The following is a 21511-nucleotide window of genomic DNA, read 5'->3' as shown; positions in this document are numbered from 1 at the left end:
GTTGGAAATATCTTTGGTCAGCAAAAATCTACTGTATGTCCTAGAGATGGGAAAAAATGTGTGCAAATGACACCTTTATGTACTAATCTCGCTTTGTATTTCACCATTTAAATCATTAATCAAATAAACCATATAAGCTCCCAAAATAAAAGTAGTTTTAATAGAGATTAGGTGTCTAAATAGGAATGGAATTTAAATGTTAATAGTATTAAAATAAGAGTCAGTAAGGGATAAGAATGTTAGCCATTTTCCCCAGCTTCTGCACCATTTATAGATATTCCATTGCCCTGGGTAGTTATTATAATAGTGAATAAATGGAAACCTACATAAAATCTGTCTTTAAATGTGATACAGATGAGTAATTTAAAGATAAAGTTATTCAAAGTTATTTTTACAACAATACGTGGGCAAATTTCCATGGTCTTATGACGCAGTTTAAGAACAGAATTCAGATTTTTATATCTAGTCATACATTTTGGATGGGGTTGAAAGGAGAATTTAGATTTAATGGTTACTTTTTATTCTTATAGTCACAAAATACTGGGAGATAAGAATGTTTATATCTAAAACTATAATTATGTAATTACTGATTTTCACATTCCCACAATTATAACAGCAAAATAGTTTAAATGCATTCTTACTATTTTCTTAATGATTTGCTTTGTTATTGCACTTTTCATAAAGAAAGTAAAGATCACATAGGTGGGAGAATGCTCAGGGGCCTCGGAGTCAAACAGAACTGGGTTCAAATCCCAACTCAGACATTTTAATCTGCAGTAAGTCATCTAGCCTAATTGTTTCTACATTTTTGAAATGGGGATAATTGTTTGTTACAATCATTATATGATAAAATATACTCAAAATATTATGCTCAGTTTCTAAAATAAAGCAGGTTACATTAATTGTTTTTCTATTTTATTCCTAAACAACCATAGGGAAGCCAATTTTTTAGCCTAGCACTTCTCTGGATGCACAGGTAAGAGATTTACTGAACAATTGATTCCCTATGTGTCTTAGGGAGAGGGCCTGAGACTTGAATAGTCAGAGCAAGTCTAAAGAGAGAAGAAAACTGATATCCAACCCATAAAATAAGATGCTTTAAACTCTTCAGAAAAGATGACAATGTCTTCCACAGATAAGTACTTCAGAGTGATGATTTAGAAAGTGAATCTTTGAATAGTGTGGTTGGTATGTACAGTATGAATACAGAAATTGTGATGGGTTTCCCTCTTAATAGGCTCATTTAAACAGAGTAACTGTTGATATGTCAAGCTACAATTAAATTCCAGTATACCTAAGGATATTTGGTTGCTTGATTTCATTAGTAAAAATATATAGATATCATTCCTCAACAATATTTTTAAAATGATTGCTTAATTGTATATAAGTGCATCATCTAGATCAGAGGACACAGAACAAATGTGTCCAGAGCCCAGGCAGCTAGAGTTACATTTTATTCTGACAGTCACAAAATACTGCCCAGTGCCCACCTGGCCATAGTGGAGCTCTTGACCTGTCTGAATAGCTAGCCATCAGTCAACCCCAGCTCATGGTTGTCTCATTAAATCCTCGGGTATTTTTATAAGTCAGGAAGTATAATTTATGAGAAATAGCTCAAATTTTAAATGCTGGCAAGTAAATAATACATTTTCAAGCCTTGGCAGAGCAAATAAAATATAAGTATGAACTAAATTTAGCTCATGAGCCAGTAGTTTGCACCTTTGGATCTAGATCAGCCAATCCTCAATAACTATTTTGGGAGCTTATATGGTTTATTTGATTAATGATTTAAATGGTGAAATACAAAGCGAGATTAGTACATAAAGTACATAAATCAACAGACTGGCATAACTCATTGTCTGTGTGGTCTAATTGGATGCAGACATTATTAAAACCTAGAAGGAAAAAAACCTGTGCACAAAATAAGATTAAGCCAGGCACAGTGTAGTGCGCCTGTAGTCCCAGCTACATAGGAGGCTGAGGTGGAGTATCCCTTGAGCTCAGAACTTTGAAACCAGCCTGGGCAGCATAGCAAAACTTCCTCTTTGAGGGAGAGATTAAGAGCCCTAGCAACTAAGTTATTTGTTCCTTGAGAAAACAGATTATGCCTTGTTCTTTTTTGTGGGTCACACTTAACATAGTATCTGTCCCATAATAAGCTCTAAGTAAACGTTTGTTGACTTAACAAATAAATAAGCTTTAAGAAAAATCTTGGTAACTCTGAGGGCTTTATTATACTTGTTCATGTAAAGAAATATTCTGTCTTCAAAGGCAGCAAGAAAATAGAAGAAAAGGAATAGTGATGTAGCCTTAGAATTTGGAGTTGGCTTGAAAAGCAAGAACTCTGTATTTTCAATATTATCAAAATACATCTTTTCTGGTAATTTCTATAATACTGCAGTGACTAATGAGAGCTTTTATAATATAAAGGGGTAAAATGAGATTTAACTTAAAACAAGAACCTAAACCAAGTATTTGTATGGAATTTTTATATTACAAAGTGCTTTCAACATGTGATTTCCCTTAACACAGAACATCGCTCTGAGCTAGACAGATATTGTCTTCATTTTAAAGATGGAAAAACTGAACTATATAGGAAGGTAAGTGATTTTATAAAGCCTTGCATAAAATTAGCAATATAACTTAATATCTGACTCAGCTCATGATGGTTCTCTCCTAACAGGGAGGTACCCTGGGGAACTAACAATATAGAATTGAATCAGGTGAATTACATATGCACAATGGTACTTTCCTAAACAGGAAGTGTGGAAATGGCCTCTGCTATGGCACAGAAGAGGAAGGAAAGAAAAAGCATGGAAGGGAGGTGTAATATTTTTCAAGAAGGTTTGTTGATATTGGAGAACTTTATTCATCATGACACTACTTGCCTATTGGTTAAGTCATTCAGCAAAATGACATAGATCAGTTGGATCCATGTCATTTTATCTGGAAACATATTGTTCTGTGATTTTTTTTTTTAATTTCCTAGGTGTACGTCTTCTCCACTACAGTGGAAATTTTATGAGGATCAGAGGCTAAAACATACCACAGTGCAAGACTCCCAAGTACTCTCTATTCAGAATTCATTGAATTTTTTTTTTTTTTAAACAGAGTCTTGCTCTGTTGCCCAGGCTGGAGTGCAGTGGCACAATCTCAGCTTACTGCAACCTCCACCTCCTGGGTTCAAGTGATTCTCCTGCCTCAGTCTCCCAAGTAGCTGCGACTACAGGCATGTGCCACCACACCCGGCTAATTTTTTGTATTTTTAGTAGAGATGGGGTTTCACTGTGTTGGCCAGGATGGTCTTGATCTCCTGACCTCATGATACGCCCACCTCGGCCTCCCAAAGTGCTGAGATTACAGGCGTGAGCCATCACACCCGGCCTTATTGAATTTTTGATGGGTTAATAGGCTACATGTATACTAGTGACAATACAACATAATGATTAAGAACATGGGACTTAAAGTCAATAGAGCTGTCAATGACCAGCTGGGCGACTTTGGGCAAGTTAACTCCACCCCTACAAGTCACACTGTCATCTGTAGAAGAGGCGACAGTAATAAGACTTACTGCATAAATTATAGTGAGGATTAAATAAATGCTTGTAAGAACCTAGCAGCATGCCTGCTGATACATAACATGTCCTCAATAAAAGTTTTCAAAACTGCAACATACTGAAATTTCAAGTTGAATAAAGTACAAAAGCTAAATGTTGATATGTGTACATTTACAGAAGGGAAGTTTGGTTGTTTCTCAAAAATAAAGTGAGACATTGAAAGAAAAATTTTAAAAAGTGATCCAAAATGTATTGTTAAAACAATTTTTTAATTGATCCCACATGCCATGTACAATGTAGTCATAGCTCAGACAAGAAAAAGATATAGATGCAGTGTGATTTGCTATCAAAATAAATTACAAACAAAATCAATTTGCAGACAAGCTCAATAACTGAGGAAACCTTTCTACACGACATGGTTTACAAAGAAGAAAGGGTGAAGACCTGAGGTCTGGCTGGTCACAAAGAGGACATTCAAAAGAAGGAATGTGTGAAATATTCTTTTTTGAGAAATTTTCCTTGTTCCTAGAAACATGCGTAATTGTTATAAATGCATTATTTTATCAATGTCCAGCCAACTAATTTTCCAGCAAGTACTTGTTCTTAGAACTTTTATCTTCCCACATAGTTTTTTAGATCCTAATTGCCCCTAGCACAGGCAAAATATATGCAATGATAGAAGTACATTAAAGTAAGAAATAAGAGAATACTAGTTTCTAAAAGGAAACTGATACACACTAAGTGATCTTCATTATATTTAGGGTGATATATACGAGAGAAAGCTACCACCAAGCAATTGAAACTTTTTTCTACCCAAAAGTAGCAGAAAAAAAATGAACAATCACAGAGAAAATACCATACATTAATTTAGTGGAAAACTTGATGCCAAGAGAAAGTAATAAACTACTCCACTGACACTTGCCTTTTCACGTCTTTAGTATTTACAGGAGCTGATTCATGGAGCCTAAAAACTTTCCTTGAGTAACACCTTAACTCTGAATTTTCAGCCTTTGAATTCAGGCATAGGAATATCAGCCAAACCCTCTCACACAACCAGCCATTGGACCGGCCCATGAAAGTCAGCCACGAATGTCCATTCAGAGAACATCCTCAATTTCTCCTTGGCATCCTTTAGTGTCTGGGTTAAATTCCATAGGCCTGGAAGACTTCTCCATTAGAATATCATCTCCCTGCCTCCCACTACCTTCCTTGGTCTCCTCATGGAAAGAGTGTGGCAGGCAGTCCAGCTCTGAGTTACTCCAGACGTAGCCGGGTAAAGTGATGTGGCTGTCAGGCTGTCTGCTGGCAATCTTGGCAGCTTTGCCGGAGATAAGCACCATGCGTGTGCTGGCCGCCACCTGTGACTGGCTGCTGGTGCTGTGCGTCACAGTGGTGAGCATTGAGCCGCATCTGCGGCTGCCACATGGTGGTGTCCTTTTCCAGTCCACAGAGAGATTCCACCGACTCCACATCTTCTTCACCTCTGCCTGAACCTGAGCCACAAGAAACAGGTTGTGCATGAGAAATCCTAAAGGAGATCCTGCAGCCTTGATACAAGGAGGTTTGCCTTGATTTCAAAGACAGCAACAATCATTGATTGAGGTTCCTCTACATGCCAGGGACTTCATATATGTATTTTCTCTCAACCGCAAAAAAAACCTTCGAGATAGGTGTTAGTTTTGGAGGTGAGCAAATTGAAGCTTAGAGAGAGGTAAAGAGACTTGTCCAAGATCAGAATTTAAATAGAAGTTTAAATGCAACCAATAGAAATATCTGACATACGGGAGAGGAAAAAAAAAAAAGATTCTGGGTTGGAAGAGAAACTCAAGATAAACAGTGCCAGTGAGAACTTCAGAACTCCTGCTTGGCACATGACAAGCCCATTGGAACCCCTGCACTGAGACCCGCCCAAACTCAAGCACGGCTTCTAGCAGCACAACGTGGCTTCCCTAGGATGATCTCAGCCATTGATAGTCCTGCCTGAGAAAGCTCAGTGCTGCCAGGAGAATTTACTATTTGCTGTAGCTAGCACACACCTGATGATAGGCCCATGACTCCCCTTTCTTAGGGCATTTACTGAAAAGGGCTCACAATTGTAAGTATGCAGCTCTTGTAATTCAGAAGCATCTCTCTCAAAGACCTGAGAGCCATCCCTTCAAAATATAATCATCAAGAGGGATAAGGCCTCTTGTCTCCCAGCCTCTGTGGGAAGATAGAATTCTAACTTAATTGCCTGCTTGGTAGCACAACTGGCCTAAACATGTTGATACTGACCAAACATTTTTTCACTTCTCTGACTCGACTGAGCCCTTACAGTCCACCTCCCTCATTCTCCCTTTAAAATGCCCAAATCACCTCTGTGTGAATTGGAACTGGGCTCAGCTCTTTCCCCTACGGTCAGCAGTTACTGAATAAAATCTGTTTTTACCACTTAAATTGCTGATGTCTTTGGCACCAGTTGAGGCTGAGCAATGGCATAGAAGGTACTCAATTTGAAATGTAACTGTCATGCTATCAATCTGCATCGGCAGCCTGACGGAGTCAGAGTGAGAAAAGAAGGTTCGTGGATAGAAAAGCAGGCACGGCAAATGCGTTCTTAATAGGGTGGGGCTCTTATTTCCATTCATACTACTGAAGATTCATTTCTACTTCAATTGCCACTTTTCAGAAAGGAGCTTATTTGGAATTTCCATGGGAAGCAGTGGAAACCTGGTATGCTGATGTCACCTGAAACAACAAACTTCTATCTGTTCATCTTGGCAAAAAAAGTCAACACCTGACTGACAGAGCAGAAGCACCGTCATCTTGGACAAATGCCACCACTTTAAGTTCCAGCTCCCTTTCTAACCTCATGCATTTTGAGGAAATCCCTTCCCTTCTAACAACAAGCAGCCAGAAAGAGCAGACAGTAAAACACTGGTAAGAAAGCTCAGGCACAGAGGAAGTAGGGAAAGTCTCTTGGGTAACCACCAAACTTCACAGTCTACAATGGACCCCAGTAAAACAGTGGGTTTTAATAAGCCCATTCCTTTCCCTTTAGGTGCACTAAGATAGGGAAGCTAAAAGCAGACTCGGGGGATGGGGGTAGGAGGGGGTGTGCAGGCAGCTGCAGGAAGATATATGGGAAAAGACACACAAAAATTCACCCTCCCAGATAAGCAAGACAAAGAAGCACTCCAAGACTGTTATAAGCTCTCCTGCCCTGAACCCTTAAAAACTCTTAGTCTGTAAGAGAGAACGCTTTCTGACCTAACTTGGCCAGAAGCCCCTCCCAGGGTTAATCTCCAAAATAAATCCGTCTTTGACTGTTGAGTGCTTTTTGTGTTTCTTTCCTCTTTCTTTAACTCTTACACTGAACTACTTACCCCTCCTGCAAAATAAGGTAAGAACAATACAGAAGTAAGTCAGGAAACTAATTTAAGCTCTTTCTGCAAGTACTGGACTAGCATGCCACAATGTCCAAACCCTAAACATGGTCAGAAGCATCAGCGGGTCTACCGCAATAAAAGTATCCAAGCACTGCTGGGGCCTGCAGCAAGCTTAAAATTTGAGAGAAGAAACATGGCAGCTCATCCAACAGCAGGGCATATTAAAAGTTACAAGGTAAAATGTATTATTATCTAGTGTAGTTACTTCTTTCCAGCCAACTCCTAAATGAGCTGAAATTGTCCCACTATCATCTTATAGTTCAAAAAACATCAAAATTGTTGAAAGACTTTGTCCCAGGGAAACTTTTATTTGAGTTTTGTACAGAACTTGAAATGGAATAGAAGTATTAACTGGAATACGATGTTCACTGTCCATCCAAGTGTCTGTTTGTATTCCAACAAGGTTGCTTTTTAATATCAGAGTCTACAGATGAGTTCACATTTAAAAGTGCTAGAAGAGGAAGACTTTAGGTTATTTACACTAATTTTTTCTTTTCTAGAATAATTTATGATTAAAATAGCTTCCTTCTCCTCACCCATTCCATCCTGTAAATCCTGGAAATTCTAAAGAGATTCAGGATACATTGTGATGGCCATTTACAAGCTGAAGTGAGACCTGTGGGATGTCCAAGGTTCCTACAAACCTACCTCTCCATTGCAGTAGCAGTAGATGATAGACACAAAGAAACCCTGCAGACAAAAGAGAATGTTAGCCCACTGCCAACTCATAAAACTCACAGCACTAAAGCATCTTGTGTCAAAATGTGTATGTCCAAAAATTGTTTTTTATGATTCCTTCAGAGAATTATATACAAATTATTCTCTCCTAGTGTTTCCAAATCCTTATGTTTACATTAAATTTGTTTGACATCTTTCCTTGGTGTCAGCTGAACCAAATAAGTCGTTAAACATAAAACACTCCAAGACACACAAGGAATAGGTTTCTATCCTATTAGTTTCATTTATGTTGTGACCCATGGATCACATAATACCTGTCCTCTGCTTGGTAAAAGGAAGTTATAAGCTGTAAATGCTGAAAACTACAAACATAAAATACATGGTAAGAATACAAAGAAACCTTTTATTTCATTCATTCAAAAATATGTATTGAGCTTATGCAGTGTGGTAGATGTTCAGCATGACGGGGCAGGGATAAACAATGTAAACAAGACAGACAAGTTCCCTGTTCTAGAAAGGAAGAGACATGGATAAAATATAAACAAATAGCACATGAGAAAAATGCAAAATGGTAAGGGTTATGCAAGAAAAAAATGAGTGATTTTAAAAAGAGTAACGTAGTGGATATATTAGATGAACTCAAAAAAAGTATCTATGAGAGTGATATTCAAGTGGGTTTAAGTGACAAGAACAAGTAGCCAGCTGTGAAAATATTTGGGGAAAAAGCAGTCTAGGCAAAGGGAATACAAGTGTGAGCCCTGGAGGCAGAGGTGAACTTAAGCAACAGAACATATGGAAGCAATATTGTGCCCTAACTTAATGAGCTACATGGAGGCTGGTGTGATACAGGGTGAGAGGCAGACAGGTTCCACGACATGCAGGACTGTGTATGCCAAACAGTGGTATGTGAGTTTTAGTCTGACTGCAACTGGAAAACTTCGGGTATTTCTGGCAAGTATATGACATGATCACATTTATATTCTTAAGATTCTCCAGACTATCATATGTGGACTAGCAAATGAGTAAGCAGGACAAAGAGTAATCCATGTGAGAGATGATGGTAATTATAGCTTCAAATGAGATAAAATGTGTGCCAGCAACCTCTTCCTCAGTTTTGTCTCCCCTCCCCACTCCTTTTTTCTCTTTCCTGCCTTCACCTTCTTTTATTTTTATTTATCTTCCATACACACAAGCAGAGTTCCTCGTTCTTGTAGGTGTTATATATTTTACAGCAAGACATTTCCTTATCTCTCTGTCCAGGCTTTTTTGTGTGAGGAACAGCTCCAGACTGCTCCTGCTGTGAGCAGAGGATTAACCTGACCTCTACAGGACAGAAAAGCACAGGCACTATAGAATATCGACCTTTCTGCCACCCCTGACTCTCCAGACAGGTGCACCAAAGCCAGAGAGAGAGCAGAGCAAAAGGTTGCAAAGGACCAGAAAAAGAAGAAAGAAAGAAAGAAAGAGAGAGAGAGAGAGAGAAAAGGAAGGAAGGAAGGAAGGAAGGAAGGAAGGAAGGAAGGAAGGAAGGAAGGAAGGAAGGAAGGAAGGAAGGAAGGAAGGAAGGAAAGAAAAGAAAAGAAAAGAAAAGAAAAGAAAAGAAAAGAAAAGAAAGAAAAGAAAGAAAAGAAAAGAAAAGAAAAGAAAAGAAAGAGAAAGAGAAAGAAAGAAAGAAAAGAAGGGAGGGAGGGAGGGAGGGAAGCAAATTACAAGAATCAGATGACTAGGCAGCACCCTTTACCTGAAAGGAGTTGAAGAAGAGCTCACAGTGCATGCGGATCTCCCACCCGAGCCCAGTGAAGGAGTGAGGCAGGCACACAAACACGATGTAATGCACTCCGAAGACCAGGACCAGGACCAGGGTCGATTTGGCCAGTTTCCTAAAGGAGAACAGCAAGCCTTTTCATTCATTAACTAGAGTGCCTTTCAGTAGAGACAGCATGCTGGAGGAAAAAAAAAAACTTAGCAGAGCTAATGGGGGTGGGGCTGACCCTTTCATTTTGTCTTTTCTTGAGACAGCGTTTCACTCTATCTGTCTCCCAGGCTGGCATACAGTGGCGTGATCACAGCTTACTGCAGCGTCGAGCTCCTGAGCTCAAGCAATCCTCCTGCCTCAGCCTCCCAAGTAGCTATGACTGCAGGTACTTGCCACCATGCCTGCTATTTTTTTATTTTTTTTAGAGACGAGGTCTCGCCATGTTGTCCAGGCTTAGGCTTACCTTTCCCTATCTCTTTGGATCCCACTGCTTCTGCTGGTTTTTTCCCTTCTCTCCTCTTTCTGTCACTTACATACTAAATCAGGTAGTTTATTCTCACTCCCTATAATTGCTATCCCCTAAATCTCTTCAGTCTCATTTCCACTCTTCTTGCTTAAAGGATACTATTTACGTAAAGTTGTAGAATGCCTTTTTTCTGTCCTAAGTTTCCTTTAACCATTTGAGATGTAAAGAAGTATTACTTCCATCCAGATTAACTGCCTTTACTTTCATAGAAGTAGTTCAGCTTATTTTGTTCATTTTAAAAATCATTATTCCCTTGTTTCTTCTTACATTTGTATCTCCATTTTTCACTGATGATGCTTATTTTGGGAGACATTTTATATTTTTCTATGAGCCATATGTGGTCAGTTCATCTTGCCTTCTCTGAATATTCTCTGCCAAATACTCTGTCTCAAAGTGCCTATAGGTCTATTTTGTCTATTTTTTTGGCAAACCAAGTCGTTTGATATATTTTCATCATTCTCCTTAACTGCCTCTTTCTATAAATGTTCTTAAGTATTTGGAAGAATCCCAGGCTTTCCAATATGATGGTTATTCTAAGTGGGCCTTCATGATCACCCACCTGCTATTTATGCCCCTGTTTTATCCTTTCCTTCTAGGTGTAGGCAAGACCTGGGACTTGTCTCTAACCAGCAGATTATGGCAAAGATGACAGCACGCCACTTCTGAGATTACATTGCATAAAACTGTAACTTTCATCTCACCAGCAGACTGGCTCTCCTGCTTGGTTCAATGAAGCAAGCTACCATGTTGTGAGCTGCTATACTGAGAGGCCCATGTGGCAAGGAAACGTGGCATCTGGACAACAGCCAGCAAGTAACTGAATCTTACCAACAATCACATTAACTTAGAAGTAGATTCTTCCCCAGTCCAAACTTAAGATAAGACCACAGTCCCAGCTGAAAAATCAGTTGCAGCCTGGTAAGAGATCCTGAAGCAGGGGATTCACACCTAGATTCCTGACCTACAGAAACTGGGAAATAGCAAGGGAGTTGTTTTAAGCCACTAGGTTTGTGGTCATTCCTTTTGCAGCAATAGATAGCTAGCACCCTCAAGCATACTATTTTCTGGGAGATTTTCCTGAGGTGGATGACATTATACTTTTTATCCAAGAAATTACCAAATCTGGCTTCTTCTTTCATACTTATTGCAAATATCGCCCTTTCTTTGTGAAGTATTTACACTCTAATAATCTCAAACAATTGATCCTCTTCCTTTCTCACTAGTCTTTCCTCCAGCTGCTTTATTTATCTGTTTTTCTTCTTGGAAATAAGCTGTGTGAGTGAGTAGAGATCACATTAGACTAACGCTGCAGAGATCTTAATTCAGGTTCCAGACTTGATATTAACTACCTGTGTGATTGTGATTTAGTTTTATCTCCAAAATGAGGAAATAGGGCCTGGAAGTCCATATGAACTATAATATTCTCAGGCTCCACTGGGAACCATCTTCCATGTACATACACTTTCCTATCATAACCCTCTTGACAATAGGAGCTAAGGTGTTCTATAAAATCATATTGAAATCATGTTGAAATGCCTAGTGTAGACGTAGGTGGGGTTGCACATTTGCTCCACCTCATTGTCCTCTGTCTGTCTTATCTCTTACTAGTGCCTGAACCATCTGCTCCACCCACTCGTCCTCACATTCAGAGCTTCCCTGCAGCCTATGGGCTTTCTCCTATGCTGCTCCTGGTCCTCACACCTCATACTTCAAGTTACCTATAGTCTATTCAATATGAAGATTCTACCTTAAATCTGTTCCATCCAAGGTAAGATCTCTGATAAACAGCGGGTTCCTCTGACCAAACTAGTCCTTTCAACTGTCAGGGCTCCCTGGGATGTGCTTGTTCTCCTGAATCCTGATGGTGAGTGCCCTCTTTCCATCACTGCCTATCTGGGCAGGACACTGAGTGCCTTCATGGCCTTTTAGTTCAGCCTAATCAGATAAAAGGGGACAGCATTAACTCACTTGCAAAACCCTGAAAGTCTTGTCAAACATCACTCTGAAACAAAAATTATATTTCCTCCCTTAAGATGAAAGGGTAAATCCTCCCAGAGACTGTTCTCAGAATCAAGCTGCTGATTTTTCCTACTGTGTATGACTAGGAGCCCAAAACTAAGTGAAAACAAAAACTACACCAATGGAGCACATCGTGAAATTATCACAAATGTGAACATTAGGGACAGTTTGGTTCAATGCAGAGTTAAGGAAAAGTTGCTTTAGGCAACCAAAATGTAGTGAGTATCCTGCAGGCTCAGCCATCTGGGTTTTCTCCCTCTTTTTCTAGGACTAAGCTCTTTTATAACTCCATGGAGATAGAAGTTCATTTATAGAAAACCGGCAGTAATTATATTCATCTTCTATTGTATAACAAATTACTATGAATTTAGTGGTTTAAAACAGTACTCATTCATTCTCTCTCTGTTTCTATAGGCTAGGAGTCCAGGCACATACCCTGGGTCCCTGGCCCACAGTCTCTCAAGGCTGAAATTAAGGTGTTGGCTGCATTCTTACCTGGGCCTCAGGGTTCACTTCTAAGTTCATTCACATTGCTAGAAAAATCTCAGATTCTTGCAGTTGCAGGGCTATTTGTTGGCTGTCAACCAGGGGTCACTCAATACCCGTAGGTTTCTCTCAGGTTCTAGCTATAGGCCCTCACAACAGGTCAGATTGCTTCCTCAAAGTCAGCCAGAGAATCTCTCTCCAGGCTCACAGGATGGAATCTTATATAACACATCATAATCACAGGAATGACTATCCTGACATCTTTGTCATATAAAGTAAACTAACCAATGGAAAGGCTACCCCATCACAGGTCTTACCCACACTCAAGGCGAAGGATACTGGGGGAGCAGGGATTTTATAAGGCTTATACACCCAGGGGCAGGAATCTTGGGGGCCAGTATAGAAATATGCCTACCACAGTGATGCAAATAATTCCTGCCCATAGAAATACAAATTCTGTTCAGTGGAATGTAACTAATTATAGCCCTGTGAATATTGATGAGTTTTGCTAGTTTGCATATGCCAGGCAAATGTGTACATGGGTCATGGGTCTGGCTGTTCACTTAAAATGGACATTTACTCTCTATTCAAATTATGTAGCAATCCTGGGCACTGATATTTTTGAGCGTCCATATGGTCACCCATGCACATGGTACATTTTTACACCCTGGTTCTCTGAAAATGCACAGCTGTCTAATAAGATGATTCAGGGATGTACCAACTGATAGCGGTCTTCTGGCTTGCTGGAAACATGGTGTGCTCTGTGTCCAAGGGCAAAGCCATGAGGGGAATGCAAAGAAGTCAGGTGGTTTTGGGACTCAGTGTTCTGTTTAGAAAATAGATTCCTAATTCTGTGCTCTCTCTCCCTAGGTGATTTCTCTCCAGGTGAGCAGCTCTAGAAAATCTCTGATTTTCTTTTAAGAATCAATTTAGTTTTAAAAAGAAACTACTATTGCTCTTAAGCCTTTCTTGATTGATCCCCCGTGGCCTTGAATTAATCCTTCCCTCCTTTCTGTATACATAGCACTTTGTATGGGCATCTCTGTTGGTACTTTCCTCATTTTATTTAATTAAATCAATCATAATATCTATCACTCCCACTCTCTCTGTCTCTACCCATCCCCACCTAAATTGAGGATTCAAAGAGGGCATTCAGCAGATGACGCTACTGGCCATCAAGCACCATGCTCCTGTTACATCCCATGCTGGTTGCCTCATTTTATTCTAACAACCATGGGAGAGAGCTATTATTGTCCCATTGCCAAGAGAGGACAGAGGCTCAGAGAAAGAAAGTATTCACTCAGTGTGATGAAGTAAGTGATGGATGCGGCCTTAAAACCTCTCCTCTTTACTAGCATGCTACATGATAAATACTGGTTGGATTTATTCTAAAAATAATAAACATTAAATATGAGTTTTGTCTAACATTAAATGGGAAGTCAAATTAGTCAAAACATCCAAGTATTCTTTTTCACCAAATCTTGCATTTTTTCATATCTCTTGTTTTTCCAGGCCTGGCAACTTCTTCTTATTTTATGAAGTAATTGAGTTGTAATTTAAAAGGAAAAAAAATGCATTATCTGTGTTATTAAATCTAATAGATGATTGAATTTTACTCATACAATTTTGTTTTAAGGTAAATTATTGTAAACTGTAGTTATACACTATGTCACCATTGAGGGAAATGGGTCAAAGGATATATGGGATCTCTCTGTATGATTTTTGCAACTGTATGTGAATCTACAATTATCTCAAAATAAAAAATTATTTTAAGAACTGATTGATTAATTCCTTTCCATTTTAAACCACCATGCCAACTAAGAGATTTTATGTACTTTTCAGAAGTCTGTCTTTTTTGTATGTGAGTGCACATTCACCTGGAGAGATTATCTCAGCTCTGAAAGGTGTTTTTAGTTTTTCATAGTAGTATGCATGGAAACATGCTTTGTAACTGTTTTAGATGCCACCATTTGGAAATTTTGTATTGTTTTATTTTAGCAAGAATATTTGAACATTTGTTAGACAAAGGAAATAACAGAATGGAAGATAAGTGTAAAGGTAAAAAAATTAGCTGATATAAATTTAAATACTCAATTAACCCTCATTGTAGGAATGTCACTGAGACAGGGACACAGATTTAATTTTCCTAAGCCTATTTAAAAAGTGAGATGCTATTTGAACTTGAAAATCTATGGCCTCAGAAACAGAATATGGAATTGAATTCTCAAACTGGTGTCAAGTAGGTTCCCACATTTTTCTCTGAAAAAAAAGAGTCACTTTTCACTACATTTTTATCTGTGGCTTAACTTTGGACATAATTAAGGATATTAAATATGTTTCAGCCATTAAAAAACGTATTTGGCTGAAAAATACTTTTTCTGACTTCCATTAGTCTAAACTGTTCTAATTAACAATTTCATACTTGAAATCTTCTGGGCACCAGATTATTTCAAAGTTATTCTGAATTCTCAGTAGTTGATTATTTCAATCCTTGATAAATTATTCTCTTCAATTGTTCTGGGAAATAATCCTCCACGAATTAATTCAAAATGTTGTCTATCCTATCCATTTTTAAAGATAGGTCACTCTTTGTTCCCTCCAAAATTTCTCATGTCCCTTGGGCAACACTTTACTAAAAATATTAGTTCATGTCATTCAGAACTATAGAAATACGCAGTTTTGTTCAGAACTAGAGAAGTAAGTAGCTTCCAAACACCACTATACTCTTCCACTTTATGAAGAAGAGTGAAAAGTTATTTACATTTCTTATTATTCTATCTTTTGGCCTGTGTCTTCACAGATGGGATGTGATGTGAGAGATAAGCTGTGTTAGTACAGCATAGACCTTTCACCGTAAACTCATGCACAATGTATAATACTACCACTGACAGCACACGAAAAATAACTGGCACTGGCAGCTGCTGATTTGTTAATACTGAGCATCCTATGGGCATAGGATACTGTGAATCCTGTAGGCCATACCTGTAGTCTTTGCAGCTCAACAGTAAATACGACCTAAATGGTGGAGAGGACTAAATCAACGAGGACTTATGGAAGATTCGTGAGAGAAGATCAAAATGCTGACTATGTTTTTCCTCTCTATGTCTGAGATAGCATTTCATAACAATCTGAGGCAGAAATAAATAGTTAACTGAAGATTATAAAACCAAAACCACATCTACCTGATAAATGGATGTCCAGTTGGATAGATGCCACTGATATTCAAAATTTCCAAAATGATCATTATGAGAAATGCACACAACCTGAAGATAGTTTGATAACGATCACAAACACTCGATTGTCCTTTTCCTCATGAAAGGCTGAAGAATGGACCTCTCTCAATCAATACATTTGCATATTTAGTGAGAGACAGTTTGATGTAAAGATTAGAAACAATACAGCAAATCTACTTGATCTTTTCAGTTATGACATATTTGTAGAATGCAAATAAAATTGTCTGCCAAGATCATCAAGATATTTTCTGTGAGTTCACATACGGTTGATGGGAACGTCCTAACCTGCTAAAAACAGATTTTAAAATATACTTAGAATTTAAGCACAAGAGGTGGTCTTTGGATTTACTTATGTTTTCTTAATATATATGCTTTTCTGATAAATCACACAATAAATATACATTCATAAATTTAATCTCTTAAAGGTATTTCAAATCAATTTATATCTGTTCTTTACTTGAAATAGTAACCAAAGGCTGGGCACGGTGGCTCATACCTGTAACCCCAGCACTTTGGGAGGCCAAGGCAGGTGGATCACCTGAGGTCAGGAGTTTGAGACCAGCCTGGCCAACATGGCAAAACCCCATCTCTACTAAAAATACAAAAATTAACTGGACATGATGGCGCATGCCTGTAATTCCAGCTACTCGTGAGGCTGAGGCATCAGAATTGCTTGAACCCGGGAGGCAGAGGTTGCAGTGAGCTGAGATTGTGCCATTGCACTCCAGCCTGGGCAACAGAGTGATACTCTGCCAAAAAGAAAAAGAAAGAAAAAGGAAGGAAGGAAGGAAGGAAGGAAGGAAGGAAGGAAGGAAGGAAGGAAGGAAGGAAGGAAGGAAGGAAGGAAGGGAAAATATTTCCTCTGATGGTGTCTGTCCTGAAATTACCTGTATTGCTTCCTTGTGTCATGCCCAACTGCATTGGTCTCCCAGATTTTGGTAGCTAGAACTCTAACTGTATTCAGAAACAGAATAAAATTCAGCTGAAAAAGAAGGTAAGATTACAAAGAATTATTGTTAGTCTTCAAGATTTTTATAAACATTTACATAAGTTGAAATTTTTTCCATTCAAATAAGAAAAATTACCCATTTCATAAATGTGAACAGGGGAACCTGAGATCAGATATTGGAAGGCTAGTGATTCTTGATTCACCTTCATGAAAACACAAAGAAATATAAAGTTTCAACAACACTGAAAATACCAGAGGATGATCTGCCGGGATCCACGGGGCCTTTCTAAACTGAAGTTTAGATGAAGCCCTTTGGCAAACTGGCAGGACAAAGGGTAATAGTTATTATATAAATGTAATCAACAGTCCTCTTTAAAATGAATTCCCAGCTATGTCTCTTCTTTAGGGAGAGGAATAATAGAGCTATTTCGGGGATCCACTCTGTCTATGATGTATGAAAAGTATTGGGTGAAGGTGATATGAGGTGTTTTTTTTTTAAGGGAAGTAAGATGCTATATAAGAAAAGGCTCCCAGTGTAGTCAATTAGATTGATTTTTTTAAATGTTGTAAGTGTGAATACCACTAGAGATAATCAAGTCCTGGCTTTTAAAAGGGGAGGGAGGGGAGTGTCGAAGGAATAAATCCCTTTCTGTCTGAGGTCCTCAAGGATCAGTGAAGACATTCCAGATGAAGATGAAGAACACATGTCTCCAGGTCTGGGGTCATAAGGAGATCGAGGCCTGAAATTCTGGGAAATGTCTGCTTTCCAGAAGGTGCTAGTACTTAGGAATAATGGAAATGTAGATTGCCAACAGTAAGCACTGTGTCCCTGCCAGAGCAGGGGCAGAAGAGAAAGTCATCAAGTCCTGTAGTCCTGGGGATAACTTGTCTTGCAGAGTCCTCAGTCTCTTCTGGAAGTTAGGGAATTTGGTTATCAGAGAATTTGTGTGTCTCAGTCCCAAATTCAGCTGACTGTCTGTATCAGCCTTGAACATACCATCAACCTCTCTGCTATCCTACCACTGACAACCCTGTGAGCACCTCTCAACAATCACAACTTTCTACAAGAACTGAGGGCTAGGTCTTGAGCCCCACACATGGGGGAAAACAAAGTTGTGCTGTGAGCTGATGAAAGGAAAGGGATGTTTCCAGGCTGACAACAGCTGCCATTTATTGAACATTTTCTAATTTAAAACCTTACATGAGCATGGAGGAGACACTTTTATTTTTTTACATCCATTTGTTATGGCTGAAGAAACTTTATCTCAAAGAGATTAACTGTTTTAACCTGTTTTAACCTGGAATACCCACCAATCGGCTGGAATTCGAACCAGGTCTATGTGAGTCTCTATCGTGAATCCTTAACCACCATCTGATACCTTCTGTTCAGGAGGACAAAAAGATGCAAAACATGAGAGCTGAGGATTTCCATCTTCACCCACTACAACTCGCAGCCCGCAGACAGATTTGTTTTAATGAGAAGTTGAAAAGCTACTTGAGTACTGCTCAGGTCACTGAGAAAGAAGCACATGAGTGCTACTTTCTGAACGACAAGATTTATTTCATGCCCCATTAATTCTTGTCCCCCTAAGACAACAGCCCCCAGCAACAGGATGTAGCTAGGGTGAAGATACTGGGGAGTGATGCATGGAACGGTTGGGTGAAGGACTAAGTGCTAGGAGCTGAAGCTGGGAGACCTGTGGGGCAACGTCAGCTGGATTGCCATTTGTCACGCCCCGTCCTGGAAAAGGAAGAAGTAGAGACGGCTTCTGATGAGCCAACCTTAAGCTTCACCTTATTAAAAGGCAAGGGACCAAGTACTTAGTCCTTTAGTAAAATACACTAAATAAATCTGCACCCTCCACTCCCAGAAAACTGACTAAAGGAAATACATGCCAAAGAGTCCATCCATTTAATAACTGAGAAGATACGTTCAAGGCCAACCAAATTGATTATGGAAAGAATTAAGAATTTTAAAATATTAAGGCTGAGCAAAACTTGATGCCTTAAAAGATAAGTAACAAACACACACATGCCATATATACACACATACCGATACAAGCAACAACAGCTGGATGAAATTCTAAATAATTAGTCTGAATAATTTAGAAAAATATAGACTATGGGTGAATTAGAAACCACTTTATTGACTACTAACCATGGCAAATGAATTGACTCTTAGTCTCATAGCATCTCTATGAGAAAGGCATTTTCTTGTCCCCATTTCACAGATGAGGAACCTGAGGCACAGATTCCACATATTTTTCCTAGCCACACAGCTAGCAAGTGGCAGGGCCTTAATGCAGCCCATGCAGCCTGTATCCACACCGTACACCCTTAACCACTGCACAATAGTGTCCATAAAATAGAACTGAGTTAAGAGTAGACTGAGATGGAGACAGAAATTTAAGAGCAGGATGGATTAACAAAAGATTACATGGAATCTAAAATATAACCAAGTTTTAAAATCAGTATTAGAACAACAAACAGTAGATCTGACAAAGCAAAAAAATGAATTCAGCAATTTAGGAGACACTTGAAGAATCCTCCCAAAGGGAGGGAAAAAGAACAAAGATTTGAGAGTTTGAGAAAGGGCGTTCGAGTGAGGATGTGGCCAGGGATTTAAGAGTGGAAATTGCTACACTTTTGGCTTTGATGATGGAGGAAGGGACCAAGAGTCATGGAATGCCAGTGGCCTCTAGAAGCTGAAAAAGATTAAGATTCCCCCCAGCACCTCCAGAAGGAAGGTAGCTCTACTGACACCTTGATTTTAGGACTTCTGACTTTCAGAACTGTAAGAGAGCAAATGCGTGTTCTTCTAAGCCGCTAAAAAAAGAAAAGAAGAAGAACAAAGACGGGTGTGAGGAGGTATATGAGGTGTAAGATACCTATCTGGAGGATGTGGCAGATTACTTCTCTTTCTGAAGAAAAGACAACAACAAATAGAATAAATCAATAAAAACATAACAGAAGAAAAATCTTGCACTAAAGGAAGACTTGAGTCTGCAAATGGGAAGGTGGCATTTTATACCAGGCAAAAGAAATAAAAGAGAATAAGACAAAGAGGAAGTTTCTGGTGAGATTTTAGTAGTAGTAGTAGTAGTAGTAGTAGTAGTAGTAGTAGTAATTTTTTAAAATTAAGACATAATTCTAAGAAAAACATCATTAAAGAGTTCTTGCATATTTCATGTAAATTCCCGTAGGAAAAATTTTGCTTGAAGCAAACTACAGACAAAACAAAGCAAAGAAATCTAAAAAAAGAAAGAAGGCTTAGAATAACATGACCTTTAATAAACATTAAGGCCAATAACACATAGAATTAATTTTTTGTAAATATGTTTTTAAAATAACGCAAACATAGAAATCAAATTATTTTGCAATTAAAGATTCTTTTTTTAATTCCAATAGTTTTGGGGTAGAGGTGGTTTTCTGTTACATTGCTAAGTTCTTTAGTGGTGATTCCTGAGATTTTAGTGCACCCATCACCGGAGCAGTGTACACTGTACCCAACATGTAGCCTGCAAGTAATTATTTAAACAAATGTAAAGATTTGTTCAGAGTGAACCACAGATGAACTAACACAAAGAAAACATTTCAGCCATGGAAGCGCAGGCTGTCCTGTCTCTGAGACTTGGTTACTGGAGTTTTCTTTGCCTGGATCCTTTACTCTCTCCACTCACTCACCCTTCCTAGGTCAGTTATCAGGGTTCAGGCTGAATGTCACTTATTCTCAGAAGCATTTTTCATGTTTAAATGTTTGCCTCACTCACTAAGCTTCAGCTGCGGGAGAAGAAACTGGTGTCTGTCTTCTCCTCTACTCTCTCTTCTCCAGTGTGTCGCACAGGGCCTGCAATGTTCTTGGTGTTTAATCAAGATTTGTCCAATGAGAGTGAATACAAAAGTGAATAAGATGTGCACACGGTAAACACTATTTATATTGAGGTTAATCAGCACATCCCCCTTCAATGTAGAATTTTCACTTCTAGGCATAACTTGCAAAAGATGTAATCATAGAAAGAAGTAAAAATTTAGGCATAGAAAAGGTAACTTGCAGTGAGCAGACTTTCTCTGCAGCATCTCCAGGGATAGGAGCCTGCCCCTTAGCATCCCGTGCCCAGGTGGGAAGATCCTGACTAATTATGGGATTCTTCAATAGACCCACTTGTCTAACAGACCTAGGGTCACATCATCCACCCCAGCCTCCTGGAACAATAAGGTTCTCCCTCACTCCCTTGCTTTATATCTTAACATGTTTAGAATCAGGGAAGCCAAGAGAGATGCTATGTGTTAGTTGCCCTCAGAGACACTCTGAATACGTCATATCTGCTCAACCCATGTATCGGCTTATTTTTCAATATCACAAACATAAGAATTTTTTTGCTTTGCTTATTTGCATATTGGTACTAAATGCTGAACTTTTACATAACAGGTAATAAACTCCCTGATCTCTATCAAATACTATAATTTGATTATCTGTATCACAAATATAAAGATCAAAATATATAGTTCATTTCTAATCAGTCGGAATTCAATTTATAACTTGGAGACAGTTTCTATGGCAAATGTTAGAGCTTTAATTTCATTTAAAGTTTTATTTCTAACTGATTTAGAAAAGAAAAGGAGTTCTGAAGGGGAGATTTTTCTCTGGGGAAAAATCAGTTTGGTATTTATAATTGTGTCAATGATCAGAGATTAAATTTTATCCATTTTTCTTAAAACTCCTTCCTTCCCAGTCAACCCTTGTTTTTGGTGACTGCACCTCTCCCTGCAACTGAAAGAAAATGAATCACTCACCCGACAACAGCTAAGAAGCATGTACCTTGTTTGTCCCTTTCTTTTCATATTTTGAAAAGTACACTAGATAGAATATTTTTAAAAC

At 38.7% G+C, this 21511-nt stretch overlaps 1 protein-coding gene across 4 annotated transcripts in view; it reads right to left on the bottom strand.

The window, feature by feature from the left end:
- Positions 1-3812: 3812 nt before the first annotated feature.
- PTH2R (parathyroid hormone 2 receptor) overlaps positions 3813-21511 on the bottom strand; it is a 138562-nt gene continuing 120863 nt past the window's right edge. For 3 of the 4 annotated variants that reach the window (XM_030916653.1, XM_030916652.1, XM_010376840.2), the window contains 4 exons: positions 16571-16665; positions 9405-9543; positions 7634-7675; positions 3813-5050 (listed from right to left, as the gene is read on the bottom strand). In XM_030916653.1, coding sequence (XP_030772513.1) covers positions 4655-5050; positions 7634-7675; positions 9405-9543; positions 16571-16665 — 672 coding nt within the window. In that variant the 3' untranslated portion in view covers positions 3813-4654. The remainder of the gene's footprint in view (positions 5051-7633; positions 7676-9404; positions 9544-16570; positions 16666-21511) is intronic. The other variant, XM_030916654.1, reaches the window with a different exon arrangement.

Source organism: Rhinopithecus roxellana, chromosome 14 (genome assembly GCF_007565055.1).
Source record: "Rhinopithecus roxellana isolate Shanxi Qingling chromosome 14, ASM756505v1, whole genome shotgun sequence".
Taxonomy (NCBI): domain Eukaryota; kingdom Metazoa; phylum Chordata; class Mammalia; order Primates; family Cercopithecidae; genus Rhinopithecus; species Rhinopithecus roxellana.
This window is presented reverse-complemented; position numbering and strand designations above follow the sequence as displayed.